Source organism: Rhopilema esculentum, unplaced genomic scaffold (genome assembly GCF_057945365.1).
Source record: "Rhopilema esculentum isolate cy_ngs unplaced genomic scaffold, ASM5794536v1 HiC_scaffold_37, whole genome shotgun sequence".
NCBI classification, from domain to species: Eukaryota; Metazoa; Cnidaria; class Scyphozoa; order Rhizostomeae; family Rhizostomatidae; genus Rhopilema; species Rhopilema esculentum.
This window is the reverse complement of record NW_028300848.1, coordinates 1,063,861-1,081,822: the sequence shown is the minus strand read 5'-3', so window position 1 is coordinate 1,081,822 and position 17,962 is coordinate 1,063,861. Positions and strand designations below refer to the sequence as shown.

Here is a 17,962-nt window from a genome sequence, read left to right as displayed (position 1 = left end):
ATTGAAAGCCATCGACCAATAGTCTTCACAAATATAAAAACATTTCTGTTGATTCGTGAGTGTATATGCAAGTAACTTTACAGTATGTACAACTTTAGTCATGTTCGAGGAGTACAATAAAACGATAACTTTAAGCAAATATTTACAAACTTACATACATCCTTTAAATTCTCTTTCCAACACGTTCTTTGAATCTTTCAAGCTCGTTGCCAACATCGAGCAGGTGCGAATCTTTGTTAACGTTGATAGGCGCTGATAGCTTACCTCTTTTATCCCTCACAAACCTCTCCGGGTGCCCTTCTCCTTGCGAAGGCTTTCGGTGTGAAGGAGCATATTTTAGATCAGCGTCGTGTGTGTTTGTTCCATGCAAAATTGCATGTGCTGTGGTAGCAGATTCCAAGGATGCTTGCCTAACTTCGTTATATTTAGACTGGACCTAAAAAGGATATAAAAAAATTGATAAAAAGGTTACTCAACTAAGTGTACATACAGTGTTCTCCCTTCCCTAGCTGTCTTTGCATTTTTCATCCTTTGTTTATGCGTACATAGGACGTTTTATGACACAACCAGGACAGTATTTAAATTGGCGAAAAATGATTCTCTATGTCGTTGCTTCAAGAACTGAGCCACCCGGTCACCTTTACAAATCCTAGCCTAAATCCGTGCAATCCACACACACCATCCCCTCCCCCTTTACCCTGTGCGCAGAGGAGCCTACCCCCCTCCATGAAGTAAAGAATAATAACGTCGTTTCAATCCTTACGTCTTTTCATTAAGAATAGTGCAATAACGAATGTAAATTTTTAAAAGCCTCACTCCTGTGAAATGGAAAACAATGCCGTTGCTGTGCATATAATCTTGTTCTGTTACAACAAGCAAGATATTTCTCGGGCAAGGTAAAGTCAGACCCTCCATCATTTTTTGGAAAGAATCGTGCTTCTACACCATCTTCTCAGGGACATAACAATCTGGTGCATAAGACATAGGACACCTAAACATTTGAATCTGGTCCATAAGACTCAGATCCTTGAGCCATCAGAATCTGGGCCATTAGACTTAGATCCATTAGAATCTGATCTATAAGACTTGGAGCCATTAGAATCTGATCCATAAGACTTGGATCCGTTAGAATATGACCTATTTGACATCAGAATCTGGGCCATTAGACGTAGATCCTTAAGCCATTAAAATCTCGTCCATAGGACTTGAACACCCTGGACGCAAAAATTTGGTCTGCAGCAGCGTAGCCAGGGTTGTAAGATTGGGAGAGGGCAAAGGCTGGTTGTACCAGGGAAAACTGGGGGTCTACACCCTTTTAAACGCCAAAAACTACCTTTTTGAAAGATATTTTTTTTGGGGGGGGGGGGGGCGTCCGCCTCCTCTTGCCTCTCCCGCTACGCCACTGCTGGTCTGTGAGATTTAGGTCCCTTAGCCATAAGAATTTAGGTCGTTAGATTTGGAACTGCTAGACATCAGAATCTGGTTAATAAGACTTGAAATCCTACAAGTCAGATCCGTACGATTTGAATCCTTTGGCAAATCTGGCCAAGATCTACACGTATTAGAATCTGGTCCATAAGACTCACTCCACTAAATATAGCGCGCCTATCAATTTACTGAATGGATAGTTAATCTGAGACAGTTGAGAGGAAAGCCTTGGCGGCACTCTGTACTTTTCTGGTATTGCTTTACTGATCTATCCAATTTCAACAAGGTAAATTGACTGTAAGAGATGTAATATTACCTGCTTTAAAAGTGTCTTCACTTCCGGGAACTTTTTTCTGGTTTCAGGGTCAGTATCATACTTTTGTAGAACAACATCTAGACGAATGAAAAAGATGAATAAAAACATTAAACAGAGTACGCAATGATCAGCAAGTTTACTCAGGTTTTCGACGCTTAAGATTTATTTACATCTTGTGCGGTGAAGGAACGTAGCCTGGCCTAGTCAATAAGGTGCCAATAAAAATCAGGACGTCTAAAGTAATATATAAACATATACATACGAAACATAACATCGTAGAAGAACAAAATAATTTTTCTTTTGAATGCAATTAAATAAGAAATGCTACTATCCTGAAATTTGTCAAGTATTCAGTTAGCTCAACAAAAGAAAACACCATCGAAAGTATATATGCATTTACGTTCTAACTTCATGAAAAGCTTCAAATAAAACTGACTATTTGATGGTATTTTAACATGTTTCATTTAAGCCTTAAGCACTTAACCAAGTTGATTATGAATAAAATTTTCAAGAAATGAAAAACTGTATGCATCAAAAATTTTTTCCCATTTGTTAAACTAAAAAGTTGTCATTACCACATTTTGATGAGTTAAAAATTTCATGTTTTGGACAAACAGTGAAACATTGATAATTGGCAACGCTTTAATCCCAATTATCAATTGATTTGTACTTGTTGCAGTCTAGTTTCCGAAGGTAGGGTTTAGGCCACTGAAATGCTATGCTTATCGAGTAGTGTACTGGTTCTTTCTCTCGATGTGACCACATCGCGTGATTCCTACGCCCTGAATTAGCGAGCTGGCGATTCCCACACTTTAAGCAAAATTTCGGTCATGGCAGGGATTCGAACCACAGACCCTTGGATCTGTAGTCCGCCACCCTGAGCACTGAGCCATCAAAACGGGTGCCTACCTAGATTCTCCTCAACAGCGTCATTTCTTGTTCTCATCTTTTCCAATGCAGTGTTGACCTTATCACGTTTGGTTCTCATTGGAGATTTTTTCTCACTGCCCTAAGAGAGAGCAATGAAATCTTTGATTCAGACAGGTACATCATAAGAAATTTAAAACTGTCACCATATGATACAAATAAATCATCAACTAAATGGGTTCCGAAATTGTATTTTTCCCGAATGGTTATACAGAATGATCTTGTCAATAATATACATTGAACCATAAAAAGTTATTTTTTTTATTCGAAAAGATATGGCTCATTGCTTCAATATGTCACAATTTGCTTTTTGACGACATTTGCCGGTGACATCCCGAGTAATTCGGGGTGCCTTCTAATTATTTCATGATGGGCTCATTCTGTAAAACCGTTCGGTGAAAATATCAATTAAGAGCGACAGCAGCTATGCAAGATCCTTCAGCATTCTCTACGCAAGGTAGGTACCTATGCCCCTTACCAGAACAAACATGCAACAACCAATGTTAAAAGGCCTTGAGCTGGCTTACAAGATCTATATACTGGATATGTCTCCTGAGAACTATACATCCCAGCCATTAATTAATTCATCCAATGCAAGCAAAGGATACCTGGTTGTAGAATAAAAGTTCTTCTTTGCTTATCAACAGAGGTGGGGAGGGGGGGGTGTGCTCCAGATATCCAACATAGACCTAATAGCATTAATACCTGGCTACGTCGTGTGTATGTCTGTTTCTCCTGCTCCTTCGCAGTTGGCTCATTGAAAACAAGAGGATGGTTCAATGCATTTTTCAGTGCTTTGATATTCCCCCTTAAATCCACGGCAGGTGGTGTGTCCATTTCATCTACTGGTCCTTCGATGCGCAATAGATCTTCGTACGTATCAATTGTCTGGTCGGCAGGAGTATAAATGTCCGCGTTGTTTTTAGACGTTTCTTCCTGCTCATAGACATCAGCCTCTGTAAAGGTCTCTTCAAAGCTACCTTCACTATTACCAGCCTCGTCGTTGACATCAACCTAAAAACAGACACAAAACATTGGTTCATCTTTCGCTATCATAAGCACATCAGAAAATACAATTGGCACAGCCAATGACAATCTAGATATTCTAGTAGTTTCCATGCTGGCCTGAGAACCGTATTTATTCGATTTGAAGTCGCCCTTGTTTATAAGCCGCCCTTGATTATAAGCCGCATCGAACAAGCCATGCAGAGATACTTTGTTTAAAATGACGGACCAAAAACTGATAAAAACCTGACTACGCACTTAAACCAAAGAAGAGATGATAGAAGTTCAACCAAAAACAACATCGTCCAGAAGTATTTCTTCCTCATCTTCTATGAAGGAAAGCTTGTCAGGACCTGGGTAAAATAATATAACCTGCCTTCGTTTATAAGCCATTTTTTATTATAAACCGCAATGAAAAGGTGTCGAAAATTAATTATAAGTCGCGGCTTAAATTGAATTAATACGGTAACTTAAAGACAAGCAACATCTGCGTCACAACTGGATGAATGATGGATGGTGGATGAATTATAAGGGAAGCATACTTCATCCTGAGATAGAAATAGGGTAAGAGAGGTAGCTGATGTTAACAAAATGCAAGAAATTCATGCCAAAAAATGTCTTTCACAAAGCATCAATGGCTTGCTCTATTGACAAATCAACAATGACTTGCTCTATTGTTGATTCTTGTAATACGCAAGATGCTGTCACGGAAACCTACTAAATTTCACAATGACAAGCCTTGGTATCAAAGCGTTCCAGGCTCAAAAATTGAACAGGATGGATATAAAACGCGGCTTGTGCCAGAGGTCTGGGCAGGCTTGAAATGACAGCCAACAAGCACCGGTAGTGGGATTTTGCATGTGATTGCTTGTATCTTTTATGTTTCTCTCTTTATTGAACGACAAAACAATTATTCGTGAGACATTGGAAGCCCCTGGACCTTTTTTCACGATTTGATAAAAAACCGCAACAAAATAGGTAGCTTTGCTTGGCAACTCGTGATTCCAAGCTAGCAGTGAGCACAGCCGGTTCAATTATTGAGCTATATTTCAACAACTTGACCTTGAAGGCTCTTGCGCAACCGGCATGCTTAGCGCCAGCTATCTTGAGATATTGATTGTGTTATGTATTTTCATGTAGTACGATATTAGGCCGGTTTTGAAAATATAGTCGCAAAGCACGCCGGTTGCGCAAGGGCCTTTAAAACCGTCGTGTGACTTTAGCTCACCAAAATTTACAAACCTGAGTAAGAAAAACGCCATCTGCGCTCTGTGCATCAACCGTTGCTTTGCTGCCAGATGCCATTGCCTCTGTTGCATTTCCTTGTTCCTCGCCAGTTTTAACCGGACCAAAAAACTGGTCAGCAGCAACTGAATGGGGCCTGTTGGTTGATGAACCAAATGCAGGTGAATTCTGCCTGGCTTTAGGATGAGCAGGAGCACTGCGGCTATCTCGCAATTCTTTTGACCTCTGTTTCTCTTTAGTTGGCGTTATAGGGGGCAGTGGCTCCCCGTATAATGAGCCGTTCTGCAAGGCAGCTTCATACGACTCAAATTCGAGCATCAGCATATTTTTCCTTCTCATGGGTGGCAAAACGTCATTCACTTTATTATGACGCACAGCTGGTGCTATTTTAGGTCCAATGGCAGGCTTATGCATCTTCTTAGGCTCCTTCCTTAAGATTGTAGATAGATAAGGACAAATTATAATGAGACGGAGATGAATTGTACAGAAAAAGCAAACGTATGATTGGTACATAGACAATTGGTAATAATTTCTAACTAAGTGTTTGGTTGGAGATAGTTCTCTAGGAAGGGTATCTTCCATGGACAGCCTATTTAAACAATGTCAACACAAAAAGGAATATAGAAACATTAAAATAGTTGAAATAATAAGCAGAATAATTATTGCATTAATTGTTCACGCAAACAAACTAGCTCCAGTTTCAACTTAGCTGGATGAATATAAACGGATATAAATTGATTCGTTTCGCGATAGATTGATTTAAATGCTCCATCGATTATACATATATTAGCATATTTAAACGCACCCAGGCTATTGCAATGTCAAAAATTACATTGGGACTCTGCGCAAGTCTTTACAAAACCTTGTTGTGACTTCAGCATGCTAGATAATATCTAGAATCTGTGTTTACGTTGAATCAGTGCATTTTTATATTCAGATTGGACAGTGTGTGAAAGAAAAGGACTTGAGACTCAAAGTTAAATAAGACAACCTATTAGTCGTTCTTATCTGGTAATCTACACACGTGTTAGTAGAGCCGGTTTTATCAAATACGAAAACACGAGTCAAGAAAGAGGGACAATGATGAAAAGCGAAGTTGCAACTCAAACTGGATTGCCTCACACATATACGGGAATCTACAGACGGTGGACACGTAAGGAGCTTCAGTAGATCTGATTTGTTAAAATAAGCATTTAGCTCGACAATCAGTCGATCAGATTGAAAGATGTGATTTCCAATAATAGGATAGGTAATCGATATGATTGAGAGATGTGCTTTCCATTAATCAAGATAGGTAATCGATCTGATTGAAAGATGTGCTTTCCAATTATAAGATAGCTAATCGATCTGATTGAGAGATGTGCTTTCCAATTATAAGATAGCTAATCGATTTGATTGAAAGATGTGCTTTCCAATTATAAGATAGCTAATCGATTTGATTGAGAGATGGGCGTTCCAATAATCAACATGGTTACCAACAGTGGTCACGTGGAAGAGCACGGCATTGCCTGAGTGTCCACAGCCATTGATTTTCAAGTTTTACCATAAATGATGCAGGCATTATTTGCCTAGCGATTGAGCAAAAAGGAAAAATTATTGCGATCCTTATTAAATACAAAAATATATTCCAAATAAATACAATACCTATTGATTTGTATTCCACAAAGTTTCGTGAGATGATGATTCAACAATGGCGGAGTTCCTTTGCAGTTTTTCGTTAAAGGATTTTCCCATAAGTTGACTTGCAGCAAACTCGGCCATGCCGTCAATGGCAAGAGCACGTGTTCTTCTGCTATCTTATTGTATGATATGTCTAGTATTTCGAGATTCTGGAATGGATACTCCGGAATATCTTTCGAAAGATCCAAATCTACAAAACGAAAGCGGGGTAGTTGTAGTCTTAGTACAAGTTGCAAATAATATTCACTCAAAGATATTCTTACAATCACTGCCAAAAGTCTTGGAACACTAACGTAGGTTTTCAAAGGCAAATTCAGCCATCCCCCTCTCCCCCTGGGGAACAATGTTGATTTGATATAGAAAAACAAAGGGTTTATGGAGTACGCTTTTTCTTGTGGATTGTTTGATATTTTTCTTTACTTTCAACATTGTTTTGGGGGGAAAGGGGGGCGGAAGTGGTAGTATTCAAAAAAACAAATGAAAAATAGAAAAGCACAGCGCAAAGTGTTAGGTGTTCCAAGTAATTTTGGCAATGATTGTACGTATAAAACAGAGAAACCTTATTTGAGTTTCCCTTTTTTAATGGTGTGAGAGTTTCACAACTTAGTCAAGTAGGGCGAATATCCGACCAAGCACATTTTACTCACTGTTCCTTTTTGTTGCGTAAGTTCCCTTGTAGCTGTAGGCAAGGTAAAATAAAGAACTACTCTTTAAAAGATGTAGGTTCTGTAGATAATGAATTGCATTAATCCCTCCTTTGCTATCTCCTAGTCATTTTGTAGCCAGTTCAACCATCACCTAAGAAACAGAGGCGTGCACTGCGCACAAAACCAGATATAAATGTACATCACAGTCAAAATACCTGTTGAATCAAAATTAGAGTCACCAGCTGCAAGCGCGTTTTCTAGTTTAATGTTGGACTTTCCACCTGGAATCTCAAGGTCCGGATCTGAACCTAGCAACGCTTCGAGTTCAAGCGTATCTCTATGTTCTGCTTTAAGTTCTGATTGGCCCTGCTCAAATTGCTCCTCAGTTGCTATATCAACACAATTTGCGGACTGGAAATACTCGTTGGAGTCTGCTGCAGTATCTTCATACCTTGGTTGGTTTCTTGATGCCTTAGAGAGCTCTGTCAATTCCCTTGGAAGTTCTGTCAATTCATCAGGGAGCTCTGTTGTTGGTTCACTTGGTTGGGTAAACGGCTGTGTCTCCGAATCAGTTTGTTGCTGGCTTTGGGTGATGTCAGTTTTGCCACATGGGATTAAATGAGGCTTGTTCGGCGGAGATGCTAGTTGTCGCAGATGGGGCATGCACCGAAGGTTGTTTTTCGAAAGGCTCAGAACACGAAGTCTGCAAAATATAAGCATTTTAAAATATGCCAATAGAGACGTTATAGTCACCAATGGTTTTTGCATCTCCTAAAGACTATCATTTCTTTAGTTACACTATATAAACAGCGATAATATAGTGAATTGAGTAACAGAAAAAAATAAATTTAGTATTGATAGTTCAAAACACGATGTTTCGACTATGTACTCAATATCAAGTGTCTCTTTCTTTCATTCAACTAAATATATTTCATTCTGGTACTCGATTTATTCGCTCACTATATTATTCAATTTTAGTTGAAGTACCACACGCAACGTACAAACTATACAAACAGGCTTAAGTATTCTTAAACAACATAACATTTTATCATCTCCTAGCACTACTCGTGTTTGCGTTGATTTCAAGATTCAATAAAATAAAATAATCTTCAAATAGACTTGCAAAATTTTTTTGATATTGCAATACGACAAAAATGCCACCACGAAAAATTACTTTTAGGTGTATCAAAGTCGATACTTTATCATCCAGCATCAAATGAATCCAATATAATCATGAAAAATTGTAGGTTGGCTCTCAATATTTGACAGACTTGTTTTCGCAGGAATGGTCCCAATCGCCATCCTGCCCTTCCACTACCCAGTATATTGGCTGATAAATAAACTGAAAGGGTTCTATTAGAATTCCAAAGAGAGTATATTGAAAGGTAACTACGGTTGAACGAACATAACAAAACAACTTATACGATCAGGATATAATACTAGGCCACATTACGTATTCAGCGTAAGAGTAGTAAAAAAGTGTTCACAGCATGACTAAGCAAGGCTTAACTTAAAGTGCCAATCAATGATACTATGAGTCAAAACATGATAATAGTAAATGTCTTGTCAGGTTCTTATTTCAAAGCTTTGATTCTACTTCGCATATCATACGGCTCATTTCGAAACTTACCGCTTCAGTGCAGCGAGACTTGCGAATATGGATGTGTCTTCAAACTTATTTTCATCAAGATACAAAACCTCTAGTGACTGAAAACGGCTTCTGTAAGTCGCAGTCTCTTCTTGGCTGTAACAACAGGATAATGATTAATGAACAGAAAATCATGTAATTAGAGAGTTCTAATTATATTTTGTAGCAAACTGGGTTTATGTCAATTCTCAGTAGCCACCACCATAAGTCAGCGTTGTTCATCAAATAATAAATTCACTTGGCAAACTAAGGAAATGCTCAGCATTAAAACGTAGCTTTGCTACAAAATTGTAAAACTTTTACTGTTATTTAATTGCAGGTTATCATCTTAACACTGAAACCAACGTAGACTAAAAAGAGTTTCTAAAGAAAGTACTGATAAATCATAAAAATTTTACAATACAACACAACTTAGTCACCATTCGCCCTTTAAACTCGGCGGTCAATGTTTGGGGCCAATATGGATATGTTAGGCCATGATGATGTCTTTAGATGGGACAACCCAGACAATAGCTAATCTACCTTAACGGACCATTTCAAGATTAAAAATTGTAACCAAACAAGGCCACTGTTCCAGCAAAAGTTGACTGCGATTTCAACATAGACATTGTACTTCAGTTAGGTCCTGCATATCTGAAATTACCTTGAGTCACATAATAAGGGTGCCAAATATTTAAGATATCAATAAAAATACCTTTCTGTTGCACTAAAGCTGTGTGCCATGTCAACAGGAAGACGTTTCAGACCATTCCCAGATAAATAAAGACATCTCAAAGAGGCAAGCATCCCTAGCTTGAGTATATCTTCTTCGGTAATGTTATTGAAAGATAGATCCAAAAACTCCAAAGATTTGAAGTCGTTTGATGTAATGCACATAGATCTAATGTTATTTAGCTGCAGTTCAAGTTCACGGAGGGCTGGAAAGGTTCTGAATGTTTCTAAAAAGGAATAAAAAATAAAGTTGTGAGTTGCTAATTATCTAAAAGAAAAATTGTTGGATATTATCTCTAATTATTCAACACATTCAATATGATAGAGAGCTTTATATGATTGATGTTTACATTACTATAACAAATAAAGACTTCTGATTTCACTCTTTATTTTCTATTTACTTAATTCATTGGTTGATCTCTGGTCTGGTCTAATAGGAAACAAATCATCTTCAAACTTGTTCCCCACCTAACAAAGCTGTGACAACAAAGATACTGTGTTGATTTGCTTTTAGGGTCTAAACATAGAATTATTTAAATGATTTACTAGATATTCTCAAAACCAGAAAGTCCTAGTTCTCCATAATTCCATAATCTCAAATACAATTGTTCAAAATACAAGTAGGTAAAATTTCATGATTTATAGACATCACATGAACTGCAAGACATTTTTATCCCTGTTTTCAAAAGGGGGCAAGCAATCTTGAAGGCCCCTAACTTCCAGCATCTATGATTTTCAATTTTGTAATAAATGCTTACAGAGAATAAACAATCAGAAATAAAAACAGAAAAGAAAAAACAGAGTTTAAAAGAAAGTTACCAAGTGTCAGATTGTTCTCATTAGCTTCAATATGTATAACATTGTCAAACAACACAAAGTCTTCATATGTGCTCTACAAAGAAATGAAAAATGTTTAGAAGCAAAATAAAGCTCTCTTGGTAAATGTCTGATATCAGGTGAATCTCTTTCCAAACTGAATTATCTAAAAATAATTTTTGACGAGTCTTAGCAAAGGCAGATATTGCCACCTGGGGGCCTAGCTTTTACTAAAGGAACAAGTGCCCCACAGCTTTTGCTAAATTGTCAGTTAAAACGTGGTTTTTAAGTGCTTTGGTCAGTAAATTTTGTCATTGATTGACAAATTTGCTTGTTATGTGGGTTTTGTCTCCCCCTTGCCACTTGAATAACCATTCTATAAAAAATTAATAACTAACTATCATGACATGAATACCAATCTATAAAGAAACCAATCTATATAAGGTCACCAGTCTAAGAATGACCAATTGGTTTTTTAGAAATATTACATGTTTCAACATCTTCAATTAAATGTACCACTACAGTGACAACTACATGAGGAGCTCAATACTCTGGATCTTCTTGATACTTTGAAACATATGCTTTTTGCAACCTATGCTTCTGCAGCATACCTTTGAAAGTCTCTAAAGACAAAATACAAAGAGCTGCTATGCTCTCCAGATTATACTTACCTTAGACATTTAGAAACCTTTTTTACTTTGTAAAAATCTATAAATCATAAGCAATCTATCATAACTAAATTGTAAAAGAAAATGGAAAATTCTGTCCAGCAGAAAAAGTTCCTTACCACAGCAAGACTTTTGCCAGATATATTGAGGTAGGCAACATCAGAAGGATTGTCAACATTTGCATTTTTTAGCTGTAAAAAAATTAGAAAGCAATGAATATGGATAAACTGTTTACAAGTCCAAGCAAACTGTAATGACTGCAAAACAAAAAGAGTTCTTTGGTTTTAAAAGAAATTTATAGCCACATAAGGAGGCACATTGGGTAATTGGGCGAGTAGCATGCTGAATATCAACACCCAGCCTATGCTTATTACTGTTCAACTTTGAAACAAATGCCTTTACCAACTTATTATACTGTCACTTGTGCAGACAAAAAGGTTTTGCTTTCTATGTTGGACTCTTTGACTATGCTTGGGAGCAGCAATTCCTGATGGGTCAAAAACAATGGAAAAATTGGCACACCTTTCTATCTCTCACATTACTTTTTGTTCCACTCAAGTAAAGAATTTAATTACCAATCTTACAAAAAGCTAGACAAAAATTACTTGTAGCAATTATTTTTCAACTTTATATGTTATTTTGATGTTTTGATGTAAAAGAGGCATATTTGACAATATCACAATCAATGTGGGGTAGTGAGCGGCAATTTTTAGCTCCTAATTGATTTAAAAAAATCAAGGTATTTAATAAAATCAATTGAGTTGATCCTAAATATTGTGAAGATCATAAGAATTTATGATTCTAAGGAATTATTTTGGTTCCAGCATATACTGATCCTGCATTGCAAATAATTCATTTCTGACTTCAAAAAAAACTTGACCACAAGAAAGAAGAGCACATTGAATAATCCAGTGAAACAACAAATTCTTTATTCAAATTTTATCATCTTAAGGGTTAGGAATTTGTGCAATATCCTTGAATGGCTGAACCATTACAGAAAACAAAAGCAAACTTTGCAAACTTTAAGAAACACAAACTTCATCCTTTTGGTTCAAAGTTGTTAAATCTGGATAATTTGAATTTAATCTAGTTCTGGGTTCTGGGAAGAGGAAGTCTAGTTCTTGCTAAAATGAGAGAGAGTCAATTGAACTGTACTTAAGAAGCAAAAAAAATTATTACCAGGTAGATTCCATTCAGGGCAACATAAGTCTCATGTTTGAAAGAATTATTTGAGCAACTTCCAGTTCTTTTCTCTTTAAGTGCTTTTCGTCTTTGCTCTGTCTTTGCATCTGGGCACAAGACAGCATCAAATCTTCTACTCTGCTCTTCCCTATATGCTATAAGCCATGCTCCTCCTACAGAATCAGATTGATCTAGTTAAATTTATTGAAAATTACATCTACAGGCACAAGGTCTTTAATTGGAAGCTTCTAGAGTTAACAAGAAGAACAGGCCTGCACAGGCTGTCAATTTGCTACTTGCTAAATCACAATGTAGGATTAAGGAGCTATCATTAGGCAAATGATGTTAAACCGCTTTGCAGGGTACAAACCTTAACTGCTATTATGTATCTTGCTTTTTTTATTTCGATTGTCTCTTGATTTAATATGTTAATTCAGTTGTCCTAGATTGTTTAATATTAGAGCGTTTGTATTGAATGCGATTGTTATTTGAATTCAGTTATAATAAAAATAGCAAAAATAATAATTATTCACAGATCAAGATCTAGCGTAATCCCCAAGGGTTTATTCAGGGCAGGTCCAGCAAAAATTAAAATAAATAGCTAATTTCGAAAAATCATAAACATCTCAAAATAAAGCTGTTTGTTAAAAGGCATGGCAATTAATCAGATAAACATTAACGTCAGAAATTGTCATGCTCTGTACTGACACTTAATGAATAAGTCGGTGACACAAATTATTATTGTTTATGCGATTAAAAGCATCAGCAAGTAACAGATAAGAAATTGATAATACCGTCAGAATTTTGCTTAAATCTCAGAAGATTTCTCGCAGGAAAACATTGTGAAGCATAGTAAGCCATTTGTACAGCTATTTCATCGTCGTAATATTGAACTTGGTTCTCAAACTGTGACTTTTTGCCGTTGCTAAGTTGTGGTTATGCCACCATGTTTCCATCGCTTCCAGAGAAATAAGCTGACACAAGCCTCTTTCTGATTGTGAGGCAAAAGAGATTCAATTCACCTCCTTGATTGACATGATATATAGTAAGAATATAAGTGAACGAAAGACACCACCTTGTGGAACCCCTCAATTTACATTCCTTTTTTCAGACAGAAGACCACACATTTCATTAAACTGCCTTTTTTCTAAATAAGAAGGAATCATTTTAACGTTTTGTTTTTTTTAAGAAAACTAAACGGTGCAATAAGATGACGTACTTTTTCAATATAATGTATCAAAGATGCGTATACATTATATTAAATGAAGCTTGGCAGGTATTTCATTGTTGCACATGTAATATCGCTTTATATCATCATAGCCACGGTATATGTTCATTTTTACATCAATAAAAGAAATGACATAAACATGTAAGCTAAGTGGGCCCAAGCAATAGGCATGGCAAATCTATATTTGCTGACACGACGTTTTGTTTACGATAACACAACATAATGACAATGAATTAATTGCTAAACAGACATGTTTAGCAATTGACTTGCTCGAGGAAACGGTTGATAGTTTGTTCTTAACAGAAGGGCTAGCGAACTATGGCAGTGCTTGCATTCATGTAACTGTAGCTATTGACACGCCTAGCCGTCATTGTAGTTCCGTAGGGAAAAGGCACTTTTTTGAAACATCTTTGCAAGACCTAGAATCAAAACTTAAAGAAACCAAGAAGTACCTGACGAAGGCCCTTTTACTGAACTTCCTGCCATTCTTCTTTTAAATTAATGATAAGCATTGAATTCTCCCTTTGTGAGATGTGCTATTCCTTTTGTTTATGTTAAGAATGATCGTGTTATGCTACTTATTTTTTTATTTAATATAATGACATAGACATTAAGCCCCTAATAGTTCATCTATAAAGTAAGGACTTTTGTTATGAGATGGAAACATCTGCATACCATACGAAATGAACACATGTCAGGGGCGGATTCAGGGTGTCGCACAGGTCGCACGGAAGACCGTCAGATTTTCAGAATTTAGTTTTAGTCTTCAGTCATTGGAATAAGGCAATCGTGTTTACCACAATCTTTTTTTCCTCCTTAAAGATAATACATTATGCTCTCTTTACACAATAAACACAGGACCGAACTTGGTCGATCTCACACACAATGCTACGATCTAATTCAATATAGAAGAAATTCAAATACCATCCTAGACCGTAAACAATATGATTTTTAGGCATGTCGCCCGTGCCGCACAAATATGCAGGGCTCTTTGTTATGCAAATATTTTACCAAATCTCACCAATCAAAATTCAAGTTATCACATATTTGTGCGGCACGAAAAGTCTGTAAACATTATGTTAGATTACTGCGTCGCACAACTGCTGGCAAGAGAAGAACGTGGAAGAGGTTGTAAGTTGTGAAAGGGAGGAGTCCCAATTTTCTTTATCTATACAGAAGAGGTGCACAGGAAGTGTACACTTCTGAATCTCAATATTTGAAAATTTGGAAAACCTTTTAAAGGGAAAAATGTTTGACTGAACAATTTGAACGTCTCAGGGCCCCAGTCCTAATTGCTCTGGTTCGGGGGGGGCTGGGCCCCAATCATGGCTCCGCCCTTGACCATGAAGGAGGCCCCATAGACCGCCTGCTGGGCAGTGTTAATGTGCGACCGTCAACTTTTATTCTGTATCCGCCCCTGACACATGTTACTTTCGTTCTTCAACATCTTGAAAAAGAGCAAATATATCATATTTTTCATTGAAACATGGCTTTTCGAAGTACATGTGCCTATTGAAAACAATTGAAAAGAAGAATTCAAAATACAGGAGATGATCATTTTAGAAAGACTATTGAAAAGCTATTTAAATTAAATTGAATTAAATATTGAAGGTTTATTGAGATATGAAACTGGCTCTGAAAAAAGTGGCGTGTATTCAATGACTCGCATTTTCAGCTTTGAAACTTTGAAATAAAGCATACAAGTTAGATCTTTATCAGAATTAATTTTGCCGATCCTGAAATAAGCTCAAAATGGGAAGGCTAGGCCGTAGACCTTCTAATGGCATAAAGCATATTTCCAATGCAGGCTTTCAACTGGAACAATTTTAGCTTCACAGCATATGGAAATTAATCAATTAACAGTTTGAATTTTTATTCTTTAAAAAATTTTTAATTGCCATGATATGCAATGCAAAAGATATCGTCTACGGGTTGGCCATATTCAAGTTGTCTATGTTTTTATGGACATCCCCCACGAACTCCCCTTTTTGTGAAGAGAGAAACGGTCCAGCGGACTTGAATAGATAAAGTTGAGCACACCAACATTTCACATAGTTTATTACTTTGCTTATTAAAAAATTATACATGATTGATACTGGCACTTGTTTTTTTTTCAATCGAAACTTTCAAAATGACGACAGCCTTGTTGATTAGAGGTAGTAAAGAATGGAAAGGCTTTTTATTATTCTTGGCGTTCCGTGTCTATGGCTTTAGATTTCGAATATTACGTCATCAGCCCCACCAAAAATTTACCCCACGAGCCGCCACTGCTCAATAACCACGCAAACTTGAAATACATTAGCAAATCTTGATCAAGCCTAGAATATATGATAAAGCAAACAGAACGGAACATTTCAATAACTCAAATCTTTCTTTTCGGTGCCAATGCTGCTTTGTGACTCCAAAACTACCTGTAAACTAATTCCTCTGTTGGTACAAAACTTGTAAATGGCTTTGAAAAAAGCAAACATTTAGTAAACTAAAGCTTTTCGTCTGACACTCTTCAGAGTTTAAAACGTCAGAACATAGATCGAAAACTCTACGCTAAGAAATGTATATACCTAGTTGTGGATCGAAATAGGCCAATCAGAAACACGAGCACATGACTGTAAAGGTTGACCAATCAGTGCCGCTTGTCTATTAGAATGTTACCAGTAGAGTCCTAAGGTGAAAACGAACTCCTTTTGTCTACACTAGCGGTTTGTTCGTGCTTATGTAGATAGATTCTAAAACTGCTAGGTGGAACGACGATCGGGCTTTACCAATAATCCGAAACATGTCGCCATTATAGTTTTTTGCACAATCTGGGATTTCTAGCAAATGCTGCCCGATAGCAGAATCGCAGGTTTTAGTTGTAATTTTGGATTTGCAAGACCGAGGTGGCTGTTCTCTTTAGGGATGGGTTTGGTTTCTAATATTAGATGGAACATGTTGTTTTATCCTATCCTCCAATCTTTGGGTGGTGCGTCCTACGTAGCCAGAATCACACTGGCACGTAAATTCATAAACAACAGAACTTTTTTGTGGCAGGAACGCAGTCCTTTTGAATGGACGGAAGGGCCTTTTTTGTACTATAAACAACACGTGGGTTGACCGCGAAGAAACAATTTGTTATGGCCTGTTTATTTGGCTTTCAAAACGTAGGGAGCTGTTACCGATCCAGGGTAGTTTTAGATAGACCGGGCACTTTTGAGGACCAAATTTTACGTCAGCCGAGAAATTTCCTATCTTCTCCTTAATGTAAACTGAAATAACATCTTCTGGATAGCCGTTCTCCAGAAAAATCTTAGTTAGTTTTTCAAGTTCCGAGTCGAGTTTAGACTTGGAACAAATCATCAGTGCCCTATGCGTAAGCATTTTGATGAGGCTGATTTTTCTTTGTTTTGGGCAAAACGAACTCCATCGAGTGTATAACCCCGAAAATGTGGGTTAACGGTATACACTAGTGAGAAATCAAGTGTCAGATTTTTCAACCAAAACATCCAGAAATGGCAAGGAGTTACTTTCTTCCTTTTCAAATGTAAAATGTAGGGCTGTGTGAAGGCTATTAAGGCGTTTTAGGAAAGTATCACACTCAGCCTCTATTTTGAAAATAGTATATATGTCATCCACATACCGAAAATAGACACCTGGCTTTTGGTCGTAGTCGAACAAACGCTCTTCATGAAAGCCAACAAAGATATTGGCCAAGGCAGGTTCCAGAGGGCTACCCATAGCGACACCATCCTTTTGTTGGTACATTTCATTGTTAAAGCTGAATTCAACTGAACGTGCTGCAGTTTCCATCAGTTCAATGAATACTTCCTCTGGGAATGGTGGGCTATTAAGCTCGCTCCGGTAGAAAGCGTCGGCACATATTTTGATGGTCTCATTCAAAGGGACATTAGTGAAAAGACTGCTAATGTCAAAAGAACACATGAAAGATGTTTCGTTTTCGATGTTCAAGTTTTGCATGAACTCAGCGAACGTAAAAGAGTCCTTGATACAATGTTTTGAATATTTTTGAAGAACAGGGTCCAAAACTTAAGAAAGCCACTTAGCCAGTTCGTGTTGTGCTGAGCCAATCATAGACAAAATGGGTTTAAGTGGGACATTCGGCTTGTGTATTTTAGGGAGGCCATACATTTGTGGACGTTGTGAACCTGTGGGTCTTATCCTATCATAAACTTTGTTTGTCAACACTTTTGAGTTAACCAACTCCAAAAGGCGTTTTTGAAGTTTCCGCTCTAGCCTGTCTTTGAGTTAATTCCTTTGTATTCTATAAGATTGGTGGAAGTGGTGAAAATGTTGTCACTGCAAAAGCCGATCGAGCTGATATGCAAACGATATACCCTCCCTCAAAGGAACAGACAATCTGGAGAGGTGCTAGAAATGAGAGAATACACTCTTTTTTATACGAACAATTTTATAAGAACGCAAGCCTCAAAGCTGGTCAAAAGTTAAGAACAATTCAAGAACAAG

The 17,962-nt window shown here is 37.2% G+C and overlaps 1 protein-coding gene across 1 annotated transcript; it reads right to left on the bottom strand.

The window, feature by feature from the left end:
• Positions 1 to 42: 42 nt before the first annotated feature.
• LOC135684213 (uncharacterized) lies at positions 43 to 13,255 on the bottom strand. Its single transcript, XM_065199666.2, has 13 exons — positions 13,068 to 13,255; positions 12,271 to 12,446; positions 11,211 to 11,282; positions 10,427 to 10,499; positions 9,591 to 9,834; positions 8,879 to 8,992; positions 7,464 to 7,951; positions 6,566 to 6,791; positions 4,919 to 5,351; positions 3,377 to 3,685; positions 2,654 to 2,753; positions 1,745 to 1,821; positions 43 to 436 (listed from the first exon to the last, which is right to left on the bottom strand). Exons 1-13 carry the CDS (start codon positions 13,132 to 13,134, stop codon positions 164 to 166), a joined length of 2,652 nt encoding a protein of 883 aa, XP_065055738.2. The 5' UTR covers positions 13,135 to 13,255; the 3' UTR covers positions 43 to 163.
• Between the last annotated feature and the right edge of the window lie 4,707 nt (positions 13,256 to 17,962).